Here is a 14466-nt window from a genome sequence, read left to right as displayed (position 1 = left end):
CTGTCCCATTACACTCCTTGGTGTAGCACAAACTCCTGAGATGCACGGTGACCGCCGTCATTTTGTGTGGGTCAGGGCAGGGCCCTCAGGCAGCAGCGGTCAGGCAGCAGCTCCCGCACGCTGCACCCCCTCCATAAGGGCTCCCGTGACTGGGGGGATGACTCCTGCATCCCTCACAGCCTCCAGCCACCACAGCACTGTCCCGCTCCATGCCCTGCCAGTGTGCAAGCGAGGATACAGGCGTCATCCCTCCAGCACTGCGAGGTCCTAGCTGGATTCTGACACTCTCCAGACATTTTTTTTTTTTTGAGGGGGTGAGGGAGAAGGAGGAGGAATCCCCCACAACCACTATAAAAAGCAATACATAGAAAGGATGACTAAAGGACTTTAAAAGTGACATTAAAAGGACATTATTGCAGAGGGCTTGAGCCAAGTTCATATCTAATCATTAAAAAGATATATTTATAAATCTTAAAAATTTCTTATTGAAATCTCAAATAACTGTCATCAAAACCTGGTCTGAAACATCTTCTAGAGTATTCACAAACAGTGCTAGGGCACAAGAGCCAGAATCAGAAAGAAAGGGAGTACACACAGAGCAAAATTTACTGATGTGCTACTGCCTTTGCTGGATGAAAAGAGTTAAAGTGAAAAATTACTATGAAATTCTAAAGGATTGTTGACAAACTGGGAAAATATAAACGATATCTGACAAGTTTCAACAATATTGAAAATACTGTTTTAGCAACAACATTTGACAGCTGGATGTGTCCAAAGACATAGCGCTTTTCTAATCAGTAACATGAAAATTATTTCCATGTTTCTCTGTTAAATGTCCCAAAGTCAGGGGTTTTATTCAGCAATGGCTTTCATAAAAACTCTGAAATGCAGAGGCAGTGAGAGTGGCCTGCTTGAAAATGTAGGACAAGGACTGGATTTTAACTATATTCTGCTCACATGTAAAATCCTTCCTTTTTCAAGCCAGACAGCTTGAGATACATACAGATGTACATATATAGTTAATGCACAATACTGCTACAGAAGTCGATGAAACTCACGAGAAAGTTTTCTACTTGGAGGATAAGTTGATTTGCAAATACATAGTGCATTTGTTTACTACCTAATATTAACTACAGGTAACAAAACAGTACACATAGCAACGATCAAACTCCACTAAAGCTTTCCATTAATATTTTTTTAGTAATCTTTCCTTCCACTAAGCGTATAATTGAGTATCCCCACTTCTGCAATAATTACAACTGTGTTGTGTTTATAACAGCTTTACAGACCCGCATACTGTCTGCGTTCCTCAAGCACTTCTCTTGATATCAATTATGTAAAAGCTCCTAATATAAATTATATATAAGGTTGGCATGTTAGCTCAAAATGTTAATCCTTGCAAAACAAGTGGCACACAATAATTCAACAAAACTAAGCCACAATAAACTCAACTAAAAGTGATGTTTTTCCATGCGTAAAATATTTCAGTGCCAAAGAAAAACACCGTGGAAAGACATACAACTACATATACCACACGGCCTATCCAAGTGTGACTTCCTGCTTGTAAAAGCTGCAAATTCAATTTAATGGCTAGCAGGAACTAGCCAGACGTACACAGTTCCCTTTATTCAACCCTTCCTTAGGGCTGATCCCCTAGACTTCAGCAGGAACCAGCATGGCTCTCAAACATATGGTGCCCAAAAAAGGTCAGCGACTGGGGTAAGAAGGCAGAAAGGTACTGTAGTTCCAAGTCCAACATTAAGGACAGACACCACAATACCTACAACTTAAAGATAAAACTGAAGAGAGAGCTCTTGAAGAAAAGAGTCTGGGAACAGATTACAGATTCTGGCTCTCCCCTCTGATTCTTAAGCCTGATTCTGGAAACAGACACCTGCTTAGCTGTAGGTACCACTATACATATATATGCTGAAGCATTTCTAAGTGCTTCTAGAAACATAGGTTTGATGTGATGGAATCTCAGCAGCTTGTTTCCTTTATTTGTGTCATTTAGCATTTTTGGGAAAGAGGTGTGAATTTTTCCCAGAAAGAGCAAATCTATAATGAAACAGAAATTTCATGCACAAAAAAAAAACCCCACAAAAACACATGAGGAAAAAAAATAACTACCGTCAGCATCTTACATAGAAATATGTCCAACGTCTGGTATTATATGAGTTTAGATAATTAACTTGCCTCCAAATTCTGTTTTCTGTCATCCTCAGACAGACCCAAAGCACTTTGTTGTATTTTCATTTATTTTCATTATCTTTCATCACTAAAATATTCCTGCTCACATTCAATCTGAGCTACACAGGCATTATGCAAGTCAGACTGTATTCTGAAATACCATATAGGTCAAATAATAGAGTTGGGAAGATGTCTGTGGTCAGAGTTACAGTTAAAGAGAATCTGACTCTTCAAAACATTAAGCAATGCATTTACCAGTTTTCTATAAAGCTGTATTTCTAGCTGAAAACACAACAAAGAAATCAGCAAAGTGGCATTTTGGAAAGATCAGTTCACTGGCTTTCTATGTTAGATTGACAATTTGCTGCTTCTAGTGAGGGATTATATTTTCATACTTGCATGTGTATATACGAATATACTCATTCACACACGAAGAAGAATGGACTCATAAAAGCACCAGGTTTCTACTGGCCAGTCCTGTGGACTGCAGGCAGACAAGAACATAAAGATAAAAGGGAAGTCCCTAAGTCATTTCACTGGAGCTTGATCATTATCTTTGTGTGGTTACTGTTACATATTACATATATTAACATAGAAACTTGTAGTCACTATAGACATAAATCACCATTCACACCTCACAACCACTACCAGTTTCCTAGAACAGCAAACAAGTCTTGTAATCTACACCCTACATTTATACCAATGCATCTTCCCTCTTCTGTGTACCCGATTTGCATTTCAACAGCAGCGAAGGAACTGTAACACACACTTGTTCCTATAACCTATAGCAGTGAATTTCAGCCTGAGAAACCATAGTTTGCGAGTGCCCATTGCCAGCATAACCAAGGAAAGCAAGGCTTCTGCTATGTGTCCACTAAAAGTTTTGTAGGGATCCACAAATGGAAAAAGTTTGAACACCACTAAACTACAAAAAACTTCATAAAAATTTTTAATTGGATTATTTGATTTTTTTTTTTAAATTTAAACAAGAAGTTTTAGGAATATAGCTAGAATAGTAAGAATTCGCTATATAAATATCCTGGCATAAGAGTAAAAATGCGTCATGCTATAGGGCTCATTGTTTTGGGTAGTGTATAGTGCTCAGAAATACATTCACAATATGCTTACACAAATATTGCTATTTGATTTCCATATTCCCCTCAGTGGCATATTTATCCACCTAAATACACAACTAAAGCTAATTGTAAACACTGAATGTACATCCAGCACAGAAACTGCATTCTGTACAAAAAAAAAAGATACGTAGGTAAATAATTGCCACTTCCTGGTTTTGCATCCCTCCCCCTACAAGGCTATACCCTGATTTCACCCACCTGCATCACAGAACCACACACATACCTGCAACTGAAGCCGCAGGGGAGGCACACAGCTGCTCTGCAGAGTGTACACACCCCTTAACTCTACATAAGTTTGTCTCTAATAAAGGCTTACTTCCCAGATCTGTGGGTAAAAGTCTGGAGGAAAAACTTCAGCCATATTTCCAAAAACATGCACTGTACCAGCTTTGAATTCCAGTATTTTCAAAAGACCATGGTCATTTAGGATGCACTGTAAGAGGTGTTGTAATATCCTTTAATAAAAGCAATTGCAGAATAAAGTGCTTACAAAAAAAAAAATTCTGTGCACCCTTTGGCTCTGCCTTTGCAAAAACATATTTTCATGCTGAATTTCAGTAGCAGAGCACTCCCGTTGACATCACGTCACTGAGATTACCTGCTATAATAAAGTTAAGTAACTACATTTTCAGCACTATAGCCTTAATTTAGTTCAGCAACTATCTTGACAGCAGTTCAGAACTGCCTTGCGCAGTTCGCTTCATCTATAAAGTGTTAAAATTGTAATGTGTTAAAAGTAGGAACAGCATTTGTATCTGTACTCCCTCTTGTATAAGCAAAACCCATCTAAATCAATGACAATTTTTCTTCATCCTTCATGACTCTAAGTTTATTCCACAGAATCTAATTATTGATGTTCTAGTTCAGAGAATTCCTGGAAAAATTGTTTCAGGCTGTCACCTATCCTTCTGGAGATGACTGAAGCTCCAGGGTTGCCAGTGGCAAAAAAATCCTCTTGCAAAATGTGTTGTTAAATTTAAAACAGTGAGTTTTACCCTCCACCCTATACGGACATCATGAGAAGAGGAAGAACAACTCCCATCTTCAAAAACACTATTTAATTTATGCTAGAACAGAAAATTGTTCTGTTTATATTACAACGCTATACAGATTAAGTTATGGGGTTTCAGGTTATGTAGCTAGGTTGCCTGCTGTGATTTTTGATTCCTTGATTCTTCCAAAAGTTTCTTAGGTTAGGTTTCCGTTATAGCCCGAGTCCGAGTGTGCTCATTTTATGAATTGCTGACATCTCAGACAATTAGAGATCTCCATAATACTTTCCTACTACTGATATCAAATGTGCAAATATTTTTCAAGTTAGAAGTATTTAATCTCTATATGCAATAAGGAAATTCTGAAATATAACCAATTTACAACTAAAATTGTCATAATGATCTTTATAACCTACTGAGAGAGGAAAAAGTATAAAGTGACCCATTCACAAGACAGTATCAAAATTTTGGTTTACATATTTTAAAGGGTTTCTTTTAATTATCAGTTTGCCAGAGGTTTATGTCCTATATAGACAATGCGTTTATACAAGTGCATGGTTTTTTAGATTTCTTTTGTGGAACGCTACTTCTTCTAGGATGATTCTCACTCCCTTCTGCCATTTGAACTAGGTTAAATTCAACATTCACGTTCCTTCTAGTACAAAAATATTATAGAAACAATTGAGCTTTCAAAAAAATGCAGATGCCATGCTTGCTCAAGGGTAAAGAAATACTTGGTAATTATGGAAAAAGAATAATGAACAGTGACCAAAATTTGCTCTCGGGCCTTTGTTGTCCATCCATGATTATTCCTCTCTACAGTTCTATTGTCACGAGGCTGCTATTGCAAAACCGCATAAACTGTTGTACAATTTAAGTGCTCCAGGTATACCTATCCGCTTTCATTTAGTGTGGAAGTTTGCATAAGGCACAGTTGCATAACTCCTCACCACAGGCATGCAATTTTTTAAAAACTTCATTTTACAAGTGGAAAATTAGACAGAGAAGCCAAAATTAACACAATCCTAGGGCTATTATATCTGAAACCACACATAATACAAAGCATTAACCTTCCACTGAAGTGTTCTATGGTTAGTAACAACCTAAAGGCCAGTTGAACAAAACAGAATTAATGTTGTTGCTGTTACCACCCTGGCTGCAGAGATTCCTATTCACAATTCTTGTAAATTCACAATACCTACTGCTGGTTTTCCCCCTTTTCTTGTCCTTTGCTGCATGAACAGAAGACATGAACTAAACAGGCTCAACTGGATAAACTAGCTTTTCTTACAAAATAGGAACCAACCCAGGCAGGAAAAGAGAAACCGACTGAAATAAAATTACAAAGTTATTAACATGGAGTGGGCTGGATGCCAACACATGCATGATTACAGCTATCTCAAGAGGTGACATTGGACTTTCAAAAGGTGTGGCAAATAGGCTTTTACACTAGCCACTATACAGATCACTACTTCAAAATTCTTCTAACACACATTTTAAAAGAGACTACATAAATTCTCTAATCGTTTTTAGCCACAGCAATTCAAATGGGGGATAGCAATATTGGGGGAGAAAGATCTATTGCAAATTGATTATTCCCTTAATTAGTGAGACTGCAAATAATCTTTCCAACTACTGGTCATACAAATGGGTTGGGGTCACTAGATGAATGCTGGTCTCAATTTTATTCATGAATATTGGCTTTAGGCAGTGGAGCTGCTTTAGATTTGTATCAGAATAACGAAATACAGACCAAAACCCACTGATATCAATGAAGAGCTTTAATGCAATAGGTTTTTGAATCAGGGAAAGTGAGTAAAACGCTGCTCAGTACTACCAGACTTTTCACTTTGTCAGTTCATTGAAAACTGACAAAAAAAGGTAGAATGTAACACATTAATGTCCACTATTACAAATGAATTTAACAAGAAACTGAACCCCAAAGTTATCACACAATATAAAATTCCAATAAAATTAAAAAAAAAAACACTCACAGTGTGGTAGTAACAGATCTTTATCATGACATATGAAAATTTTTCCACTATCACAACTATTCTTTTGAAAATCAGCTGCCACCTGAAGACCTTCTTGGCTTTCTTCATTCATAAAATCCCTGATAACTGAAAATTAGGCATTTTAGTCTGGATGTCTTGCCACCATACATCATGGAAGATTCAGCTCAGTGGGCCCAGATCCTGAACTGACATCACGACTAACATTGTACAAACCACAACATACATACAGTTCTTACTACAAAGAGTTCACAGTTTAAGTCTTCCCCTTCTCCTTTGAGCTGCTTGAATATGGACTCCTACAACTCTGCAAACAGTGGCATGATTGCAGGAACAGGTAAGTATTACATGCATAACAATTTAAGAACACAGCACAAGCACAACGTGTTCCCCTGCATTACTTTTTGCACCTTACATTCTCCGTCACCTCATTTTTCTGTGTCTGCCTCAACATTGACATTGCATTAACTCATGGGTGGCAAGTATCAAACACAAGACAGACAACCCTGAGCACGTTTACCACTTCCACTGCCCCAGGTGAGACTCAAGCTCCTCCAGTAGGAGCCAGACACTCAGGTAACCATATACAGTGCAAACCACAAGGGCGGGTACAGCATCACAGCAAGAAGCCAGGTTTTCTTTATGGGACATGAATCCCAAGCCAGTCATCCACAACAATCTCTGATGTGAACTGGATGTCTACACTAGTGGTTAGCACCCAATGTAGCTGAATAGAAATTTCTTCAAGAGGCAGTAGGCCCCATCCCTTTAGCTGGACCCTCCTCTGCAGTCAGTAGGGCTCATACAAGGCTGTAGAGTACATGTCTTACACAGTAAAGGTGCCCTGTGCCGAGACCCCACAGCCACCTGGCAGGCAGGTGGCCTCTCCTGCTTCTTCCACCCTGGCTGCTGGTGAGGAGGCTAAAGGCATCCAGAGCAGAGAAAGAGCCGGTCAGACATGGATCAGGCCTGGGGTCGCACAGGGAGGAGATGCAGGCCAACCCTCCATGCGTGGAAGGGCACCAAGGGTCACCCCAAAACGGCAGCAAGTGGGCAGGCCTGCACGGCCATGCTGGAGGCCGGGGTTTAAAGTGAGGGGAGCGAGCTCCCTAAGGTCAGTGCCCTGCTGGGCCCAGGTCTGCACTCCCCCCTGCCTCTCTTCAGGCCACAAGGTACAATGCCCCAAACCTCCTGGGCACCGGCCGCTGCCACCGCACCCCGGCACCCCTTCGCAGGCACCACAGAGGCACCAGGCGCGTACCCACAGACACGCCACCTCCCCACGCCACGGCCTCCCTCACACGCACCGCGCGGGAAGCCGCCCGGCCCGGCCCGGCCCGCCGCGGGGCACTTACTGAGCGCCGCCACGGTGCCGGCCTCCAGCAACAGGCAGTCCTGGCGGGTGCGCGCCTCCAGCAGGGCGCTCGGCCCCGGCTCCTGCTTCCAGAGCAGCCGCAGCCCTTTGCTCAGAGCCATGGGAGCCGCCGGTCGCAGGGAGGAAAGAGCGGAGGGTGCGGGCGAAGGGGCGATGCGACCCCCGGCGCCGGTTGCGAAGGAGCCTCCGGGGGGCCGCCAGCAGCCCCGCGCCCCCACAGGAGCTCGTCCGAGCGTGGGGTCCCCGGTCCTGGCAGCTCGCTTCTCCCCAGCGGCGAGGATGCCCAGGGAGGCGGGCAAGGAGGACGGCCGTGTCACCTTCCCGGGAGCCGGTCACCTCAGCAGACCTCCAAGTGCCTCTGAGAGGGCGCCCAGCGGTGAAGGGAGCGGAGAGTTCGCGGCTGCCGTTTCTCCTCGTCCCCTGCGGCCCCGCGGCACGGCTGCTGCCTCCTCCTCGGGGAGTCCCCGGCGGCGGCCAGCGACGCGGGGCGGGAGCGACCTTCCCCTCTCCGCCTTTTCTCTTCCCACTCACGGTCCCCTGTGAACTTTCCAGTTAACTTTGTCCCGCTCTTCCCGGCTGCGGCTCCGGCTCCTCCTCCTCCGGGACAGGTACAAGCCACCGCCGGGGCGCCACCACTCACCCTACCCGCGGGGAGCGGGGAGGAACGGCAGCCGCGACCGGCCCGGCCCGGCGGCACCGCTCCGCCCCCCTCGGCGGCGCGTCCGGGCCGCGGCGGCTGAGGTGCAGCTCGCCGTCTAGCCCCTGGCAGCGCCCAGCGGCCCTTCGAGCGGCCGCGCTGCGTGAGGCGAGGAGGGCCGGCGATAAGTGGAATGCCCTGAGGCGCCGAAATTGCCTTCTCCTCCCGCGCGGCAGGCGGAGGCTGCTGCCCGGCTTTGCCCTGGGAGAGGCGGCTGCACTCCCTCCCGCTTCCTGTGGGCAGCGGCGGCCCGGCCCGCCCTGCGCCGCCCCGGCCTGGCTCTCGGGGCGGCCGTTGCCGGCCGGCGGGGCGGTGGTTCCCGCTGACACAGCCGGGCAGCGCAGCCCCTTGTGGGGGCGGCTTCCCTCGGGCTTCACGGGGTGTCTCGGCCGTGCCTAGAAAGCGCGGTCCCGCCTGCTGCCTGTAAAGCGCTTCCGATAAAGGCATAATGCACGTTTCAGGTTGACTATTACTTAAAAAGCAGTGTCCCTTCATATGAAAGTGCGGGCTGTTTGGGGTTTTTTTTTCACTCTGATATTGCAGGATTCCCCTCACAATTCCCTGTTGAGACTGTACAGGGTGAAGCGGTAGTTTTTTCCAGAGTTCAGCCATAGGGAATGGACTGACTATAATGAAAAGGCTGGACATGGCACTTAGTGCCATGGTCTAGTTGAGATGGTGGTGTCAGGGCAATGGTTGGACTCGATGATCCCAGAGGTCTCTTCTTCTGTGATTCTGTGATTGAGGATGCAGGCACAGGTACACAAACGTGTTCAGATGAGAGAAAATTTTCTATAAGCAGCAGAAAGTATAGTCCTGTGGCTGTCCCCTCCCTGGCAGTGTTTAAGGCCAGGTTGGACGAGTCTTTGAGCAACCTGGTCTAGTGGAAAGGTGTCCCTGCCTGTGGCAGGGAGGTTCGAACTAGATGATCTTTAAGGTCCCTTCCAACCCAAACCGTTCTATGATTCTATACACAGCTACATCAAGCACAACTCTAATTTGTTGTTATTGCAGAATTATACTTTACGTATATACCTAAACTGCAAAATTCAAAATATCCACACTACCACCTGTTATTACTGTCTCACATTAATGCTGAGGACATGAGTCACGGCTCTGCTCTGCCCAGGTGGAATATAACAGTCCCTGCCCCCACTGAACTTGATGGAAACAAACTGAAAAGCAGCTACTGTTTTCCTGTCACACGCCTCAGTTTTATTTATTTTATAACTAGTAGCAATTTGAAAAGGAGATTAATTTTAGGTGTGTTTGTGGTGCCTTCTTAAAACAGATAGCATTTTGAAAGGATCTGGTAGGGAAAGTGGGGTTGGTGTTTGCACAGGGCTTTTTTTTTTCCCGTGGTCCTAATCTTTGATATAGTATGTAGGGTGAGATAAAGAGTGCTGGGTAATGTAAAAGAAATGACCCAGAAACTGTAGAAATTAAGTGACCAGGTTGAAAAAAGTGAGAGAGCACACAGCTCAAAGTTTGGGGGTTTTAGAGGATGTAAGAAAGAGTGCGAATTAACCATTCTCAATTTTAAACAGAAAAGGGATGCCTTTCTTACCATTCTTCTTTCCCGTTCCTATGGGAATGGCAGACCAAGAATCCGTTTATATCTTTGACATCTTTCACCGTGACCTCTTTCCTTAGAGAAAAGTGCTTATTTGAGATGAAATACTGAAAGTATCACTTAAACAATCAGAGCTGCCTAAGACAGTTGTATCACATATGATTTTAAAAAGTTGCCCTGGATCATGCACTTATGTATTTAAAAATACATAACAACAACAACACAAAAAACCCACTCTTTTTGGGTGTGTGTCTTTGCCTTTGAGGAATGATTCTTCATAGTCCTCTCTGAACTCCATCATGAGAGTAAACTGTCACTTGCAGGACACTGGTATGTCACTCTCTATTGCCCATGCTTGTAACTCATTAGTAATTTTTGCCATTAGTGCTTTTCACTGCAAAGTTCAAGAACACACAATTTAGGATTGTTAATAAAAAACTTACTGTCAGATTTGTTGGGCAAAATACTAGAGAAAGGACTGACTGGTGCACGTGGGATAATATTTTTTTCAGCACCTCAAATCAATACGAGGAGATGAAGATGTGATAGGAAAACTCAGATGAGGGTGGAAAACTGGAAACCTTTAGCAGTGTGTATGACAAAGCACTGCTTCCATAGGCGTCTCTCTCTGTGAGTGAGTCCTTTTTAATGTTACAAACAGATCTTTTCAGAGGGTTCCGGTTGCAAAACATCCACAGCATGGAAAGATGCATTTTTAAAGGTGTGACCTCTTGATTAGTGAAAAAGCAGTAAGTCAGTTAATTAGACTTTGTGTCACAGGTCAGTTACCTTAGAAACAAAAGACTGAGAAAGCAACTATCAGAAAATGGTGGAGTGGTGAATAAAAGCCATACAATTTACAAACTTCCTTCACACAGAATGACTTCCAAAGTGAAGCCTCAGATAGGAACTTTGCTTGCTATATTAGGGGGGTATATAAAGGTTTCCCTTGCCTTATTTTATGGCACTCAAGATCTTTCCATCTAACCAAACTGACTATGCTTCAAGGCATGAAAGTCCATTTTTAAAAGGGAAATGTTGAGATTGACAGATCGTCTTTTAGCTGACGTTTGGAGTTGAGCTATCTTGCTCTGGATCATTTGTATGTGAGTATCATGGAAACTGTACTCGTTTGAGGAGTCCCTCAAGTGAACTCATTCCCTCTTTCACCGCATCTGTTTTCACCCAGGCCATACACCCTCATTAACTCCTCAGCATTTTTTCATTTCATCCTCCTTTCTCAGTGGATTTTTCCTTTCCTTTAATCTTCTCCCTTGATAGTTTCATCATATTTGTTTCTTTGCCCCTCTTCATACTCCCATCTTTGGTTCTTTATCACTCTTTCTACCTCTGAGCAGTTGCAGGTATTTTGCATTGCTTTCTGAATGTTCCCACAGCTAAATAGTGGGAGGTGATCTGCTGCCTCTCCTGCTTTCAGCTGAGAGAAGCAACAGGTTGCTGGGCTCTCTCTACCATTCTGCATGCACAGAATAATGGCAGTATTTTGGGAAGTGGAATATCTCTTGTCAGCAGTAGTGCTCCTTTGCTTTCCTTTTCTCCTTCCAACTCCTTTTCCAGCTCTTGTCTTTAGAGCAGAAGGAGGGAGATCCTTCTCCCTCTCTATGAGAAGGGGAGGAATCCTTAAGATCTCGTGTTTGCTGACTGCAGAACTATGTGAAATGCAGTTCAAACAAAATTGCAGCACTGATATGTTAGAGGGCCAGCCTCCATGGTAGGAGGATACAGCCTTCAGCTACTAGATAAAGTTTTGTTTCTGTTAACTCACCTGTGGCACAAATTGTGTTGGAGATAATGTCCACACTGTGTTTACACAGACTTTTAAGCACAGTTCTTTTGCTGTCATTAGAAATTCAGCTGTTATCTCAGCTGCAGAAATTACCTCAGTGTAATTTCTGAACACTTCTGTCTTCTTTCAAGTCATTATTCAGTTTGGTTCCCATTTCCAATCCCTTCCCCTCCCCAGCCCCTTGTTTAGCTCTGAAGCATGCTATGCATTATAATGACTCCTGCTCCCAGGTCTCTATAGTAATGGATGTTTACAGGGTCTGAATATGTGCCTTACTGAAAACAGAGTCCTGCATGCTGATCTTAGCAGGTGGCATTGTATGTTTGTCTGGAGACCCATCAGAAGAGGAACAACAAGGGTGTTGCAAAACAGAGTTTAGCAGAACTGGTGAGAGCAGGATGTATTAGGCTTAGCTGTCTGCTAGGTGTCTGGAAGAGCTGCGTGAACCGTATATCCTAGACTTTGGGGCATAGAATGGGTGAATGTCCCTGTAGTTTTACTTGTCTGTCTTTACATGCTATTGAGTGATCTTTGCAATCTGGGACTCTTGTACAAAAAGCTTTGGTGGTACACAGTAGAAACAAACAAAAAATATCTGTGTGTCCCCATATTATGCTACTGGAAGCAATGGTATTTTTTTTAAAGCTCTGAGACTAAATATAAAAGATTACTTGTGACGGCATTTCCTGGAGATTTCTGGCCACTTGCACACAGCCTCAGTGGTCACAAATTCCTCAGGAAATGTGTGTGCCCAGAAGGTCATTGAAAAGTTTTTGTTTTTTTGCCTTTTATGAGAAACTTTTGACTTCAGTAAGTAAAGAATAGGGGAAATACCTCAGCATAGCTTTTCCTGCACATGACATTCAAAACAACTAGTGACTGCTGCTAATATGCAAAACCTTTTATTGTTTTCACATTTTCTAGTTAATACTAGAATAACTTTTATTTAAAGTTGAATTTGCCACAGAGAAGCATTTGCAACATTTGTAGGCTAAAGTGCTCAAACTGTTGCTCTGAAAGTAGCTGTGGGTTTTTAATGTCACCTTTTACACTCCCAGTGAAATTGAGAGAAGAGCTTTCTATTCTAGTTGGTTATGCTTGTCTTGACTGTGTAAAGAACTTTGTGTGCAAAAGACATCTGGTACTTTGTTACAAAGACAGTCTGATATACTTTGAGCTAGGTCACTGTTTCTCAAAGTCAACAGCATTTCCTTAAAAATAACTTGAAGAGTGTGAGAAGCACAAGAGATAAATTAGTATGCTTATTTGTGTGTTTAGAGCTTGACAAAGAACATTTGACCTCACCATGAGTGTGAGTGATGCAGAGACATCTTCAGTACTTCAGCCAGTGACAATATTTTCAACTTCCCACTCATGTTCACAACCTTTCTTGAAAAGCTCCCCTTAACTCCTTGCCCCTGGGGTCTGTGATCCTTAGAGCGGGAAAAAGAAACTTTTAATACTAATATTTCTGTATCAGTATGACCCTTTAACCAATTATTTGGAAGGGAGAGAGGTGGGTGAATAAAGCTGACCTGAGCTTCCAGTTCAGCAGGACACTAAAACATATGCCTAACTTTATATCAACAGCGTAAATCTCACAGCTCCTTGGTTGGGTGAGACTCCTCAAGTGAATGAGCAGTGCAGGTTCATCTTCTAAAGGTAGCTGGACTGGAAGCCAACTGGCTTTAGGTTCAGACTGAACCAGGGCCTATCTGGCTGTAGGCTGTAGCTCCAGATTAGCAGAAGATGGGGCTGTGAATTCAAGCTCTGAACACAGAATCACAGAATCAACTAGGTTGGAAGAGACCTCTGGGATCATTGAGTCCAACCTTTGACCTAAAACACCATTGTGTCAACTAGACCAATGCACTAAGTGCCACATCTAGTCTTTTCTTAAACACCTCCAGGGATGGTGACTCACCACCTCCCTGGGTGAGAAGAGTACCAGAAGAGGCTGAGAAATGCTCTGGTGGAGTGCTAACTGTTTTATAAATGCTGCTAATGAAAAATTGTGTTTGAAATGTTGTTGGGAGGTCAGTGGAAATTCTCACCTCCTCTTCCATTTATATTTTAACTGTGTGCATGCTAAATGAAAGAGAACTATCTAGAGAGGCAGACTGACTGCATTCACAGATACTAGATTTTTCTTATTAAGAGACTATTTTCAGTAACAGCAGCTGTTTTAAAGCTTAACTTTCTTCATCCCAAAACTATGTGCAGATGAGCAGCATTAGTCAGACAGTGTTTATTTAGGCAGTAATGGTGACCAGACAGCCAGCTAAAATTTTTATTCTTTCTTCCAGACTGACATGCTTATGATTAGTTGTAGGTATTCCTCTCTCTTGTTCAAAGGACTAGGAAGCCACAGAGTTTTCCACTGCTTCTTGCCTTATTTTCTGGAACTCCTGATAGGAAAACCAAAGTGCTTAATAAAATAGTTCAAATTTAAAGTGAACTGCTTAATAATTACACAGACAGAGACGCAGCATGTAAGTTGGCAGTTTTTCTCAGTGAACATACACCTTATCTTCTCACAAATTGTGCACACCTCTGTTGAACATCAACAGTGAAAGCAGAGTTTCATGATTACTCCATATAAAGGGATATTGTTTTCATGAGGTGAAAGAGGCCTTCCTTTTTGTCCATGAGTCAGCTATGAAGAAAACTCCAGAAAGAGGATC

The 14466-nt window shown here is 43.1% G+C and overlaps 1 protein-coding gene across 1 annotated transcript in view; it reads right to left on the bottom strand.

Moving 5' to 3' along the window:
- SYNJ2 (synaptojanin 2) overlaps nucleotides 1-7806 on the bottom strand; it is a 68048-nt gene extending 60242 nt beyond the window's left edge. The window contains exon 1 of the mRNA XM_068397462.1: nucleotides 7686-7806. Coding sequence (XP_068253563.1) covers nucleotides 7686-7806 — 121 coding nt within the window. The remainder of the gene's footprint in view (nucleotides 1-7685) is intronic.
- Nucleotides 7807-14466: the final 6660 nt, after the last annotated feature.

This window comes from Nyctibius grandis, chromosome 1, assembly GCF_013368605.1.
Source record: "Nyctibius grandis isolate bNycGra1 chromosome 1, bNycGra1.pri, whole genome shotgun sequence".
In the NCBI taxonomy this organism is placed as follows: Eukaryota; Metazoa; Chordata; class Aves; order Nyctibiiformes; family Nyctibiidae; genus Nyctibius; species Nyctibius grandis.
The sequence above is the reverse complement of the archived record's forward strand: the minus strand, read 5'-3'. Positions and strand labels throughout refer to the sequence as shown.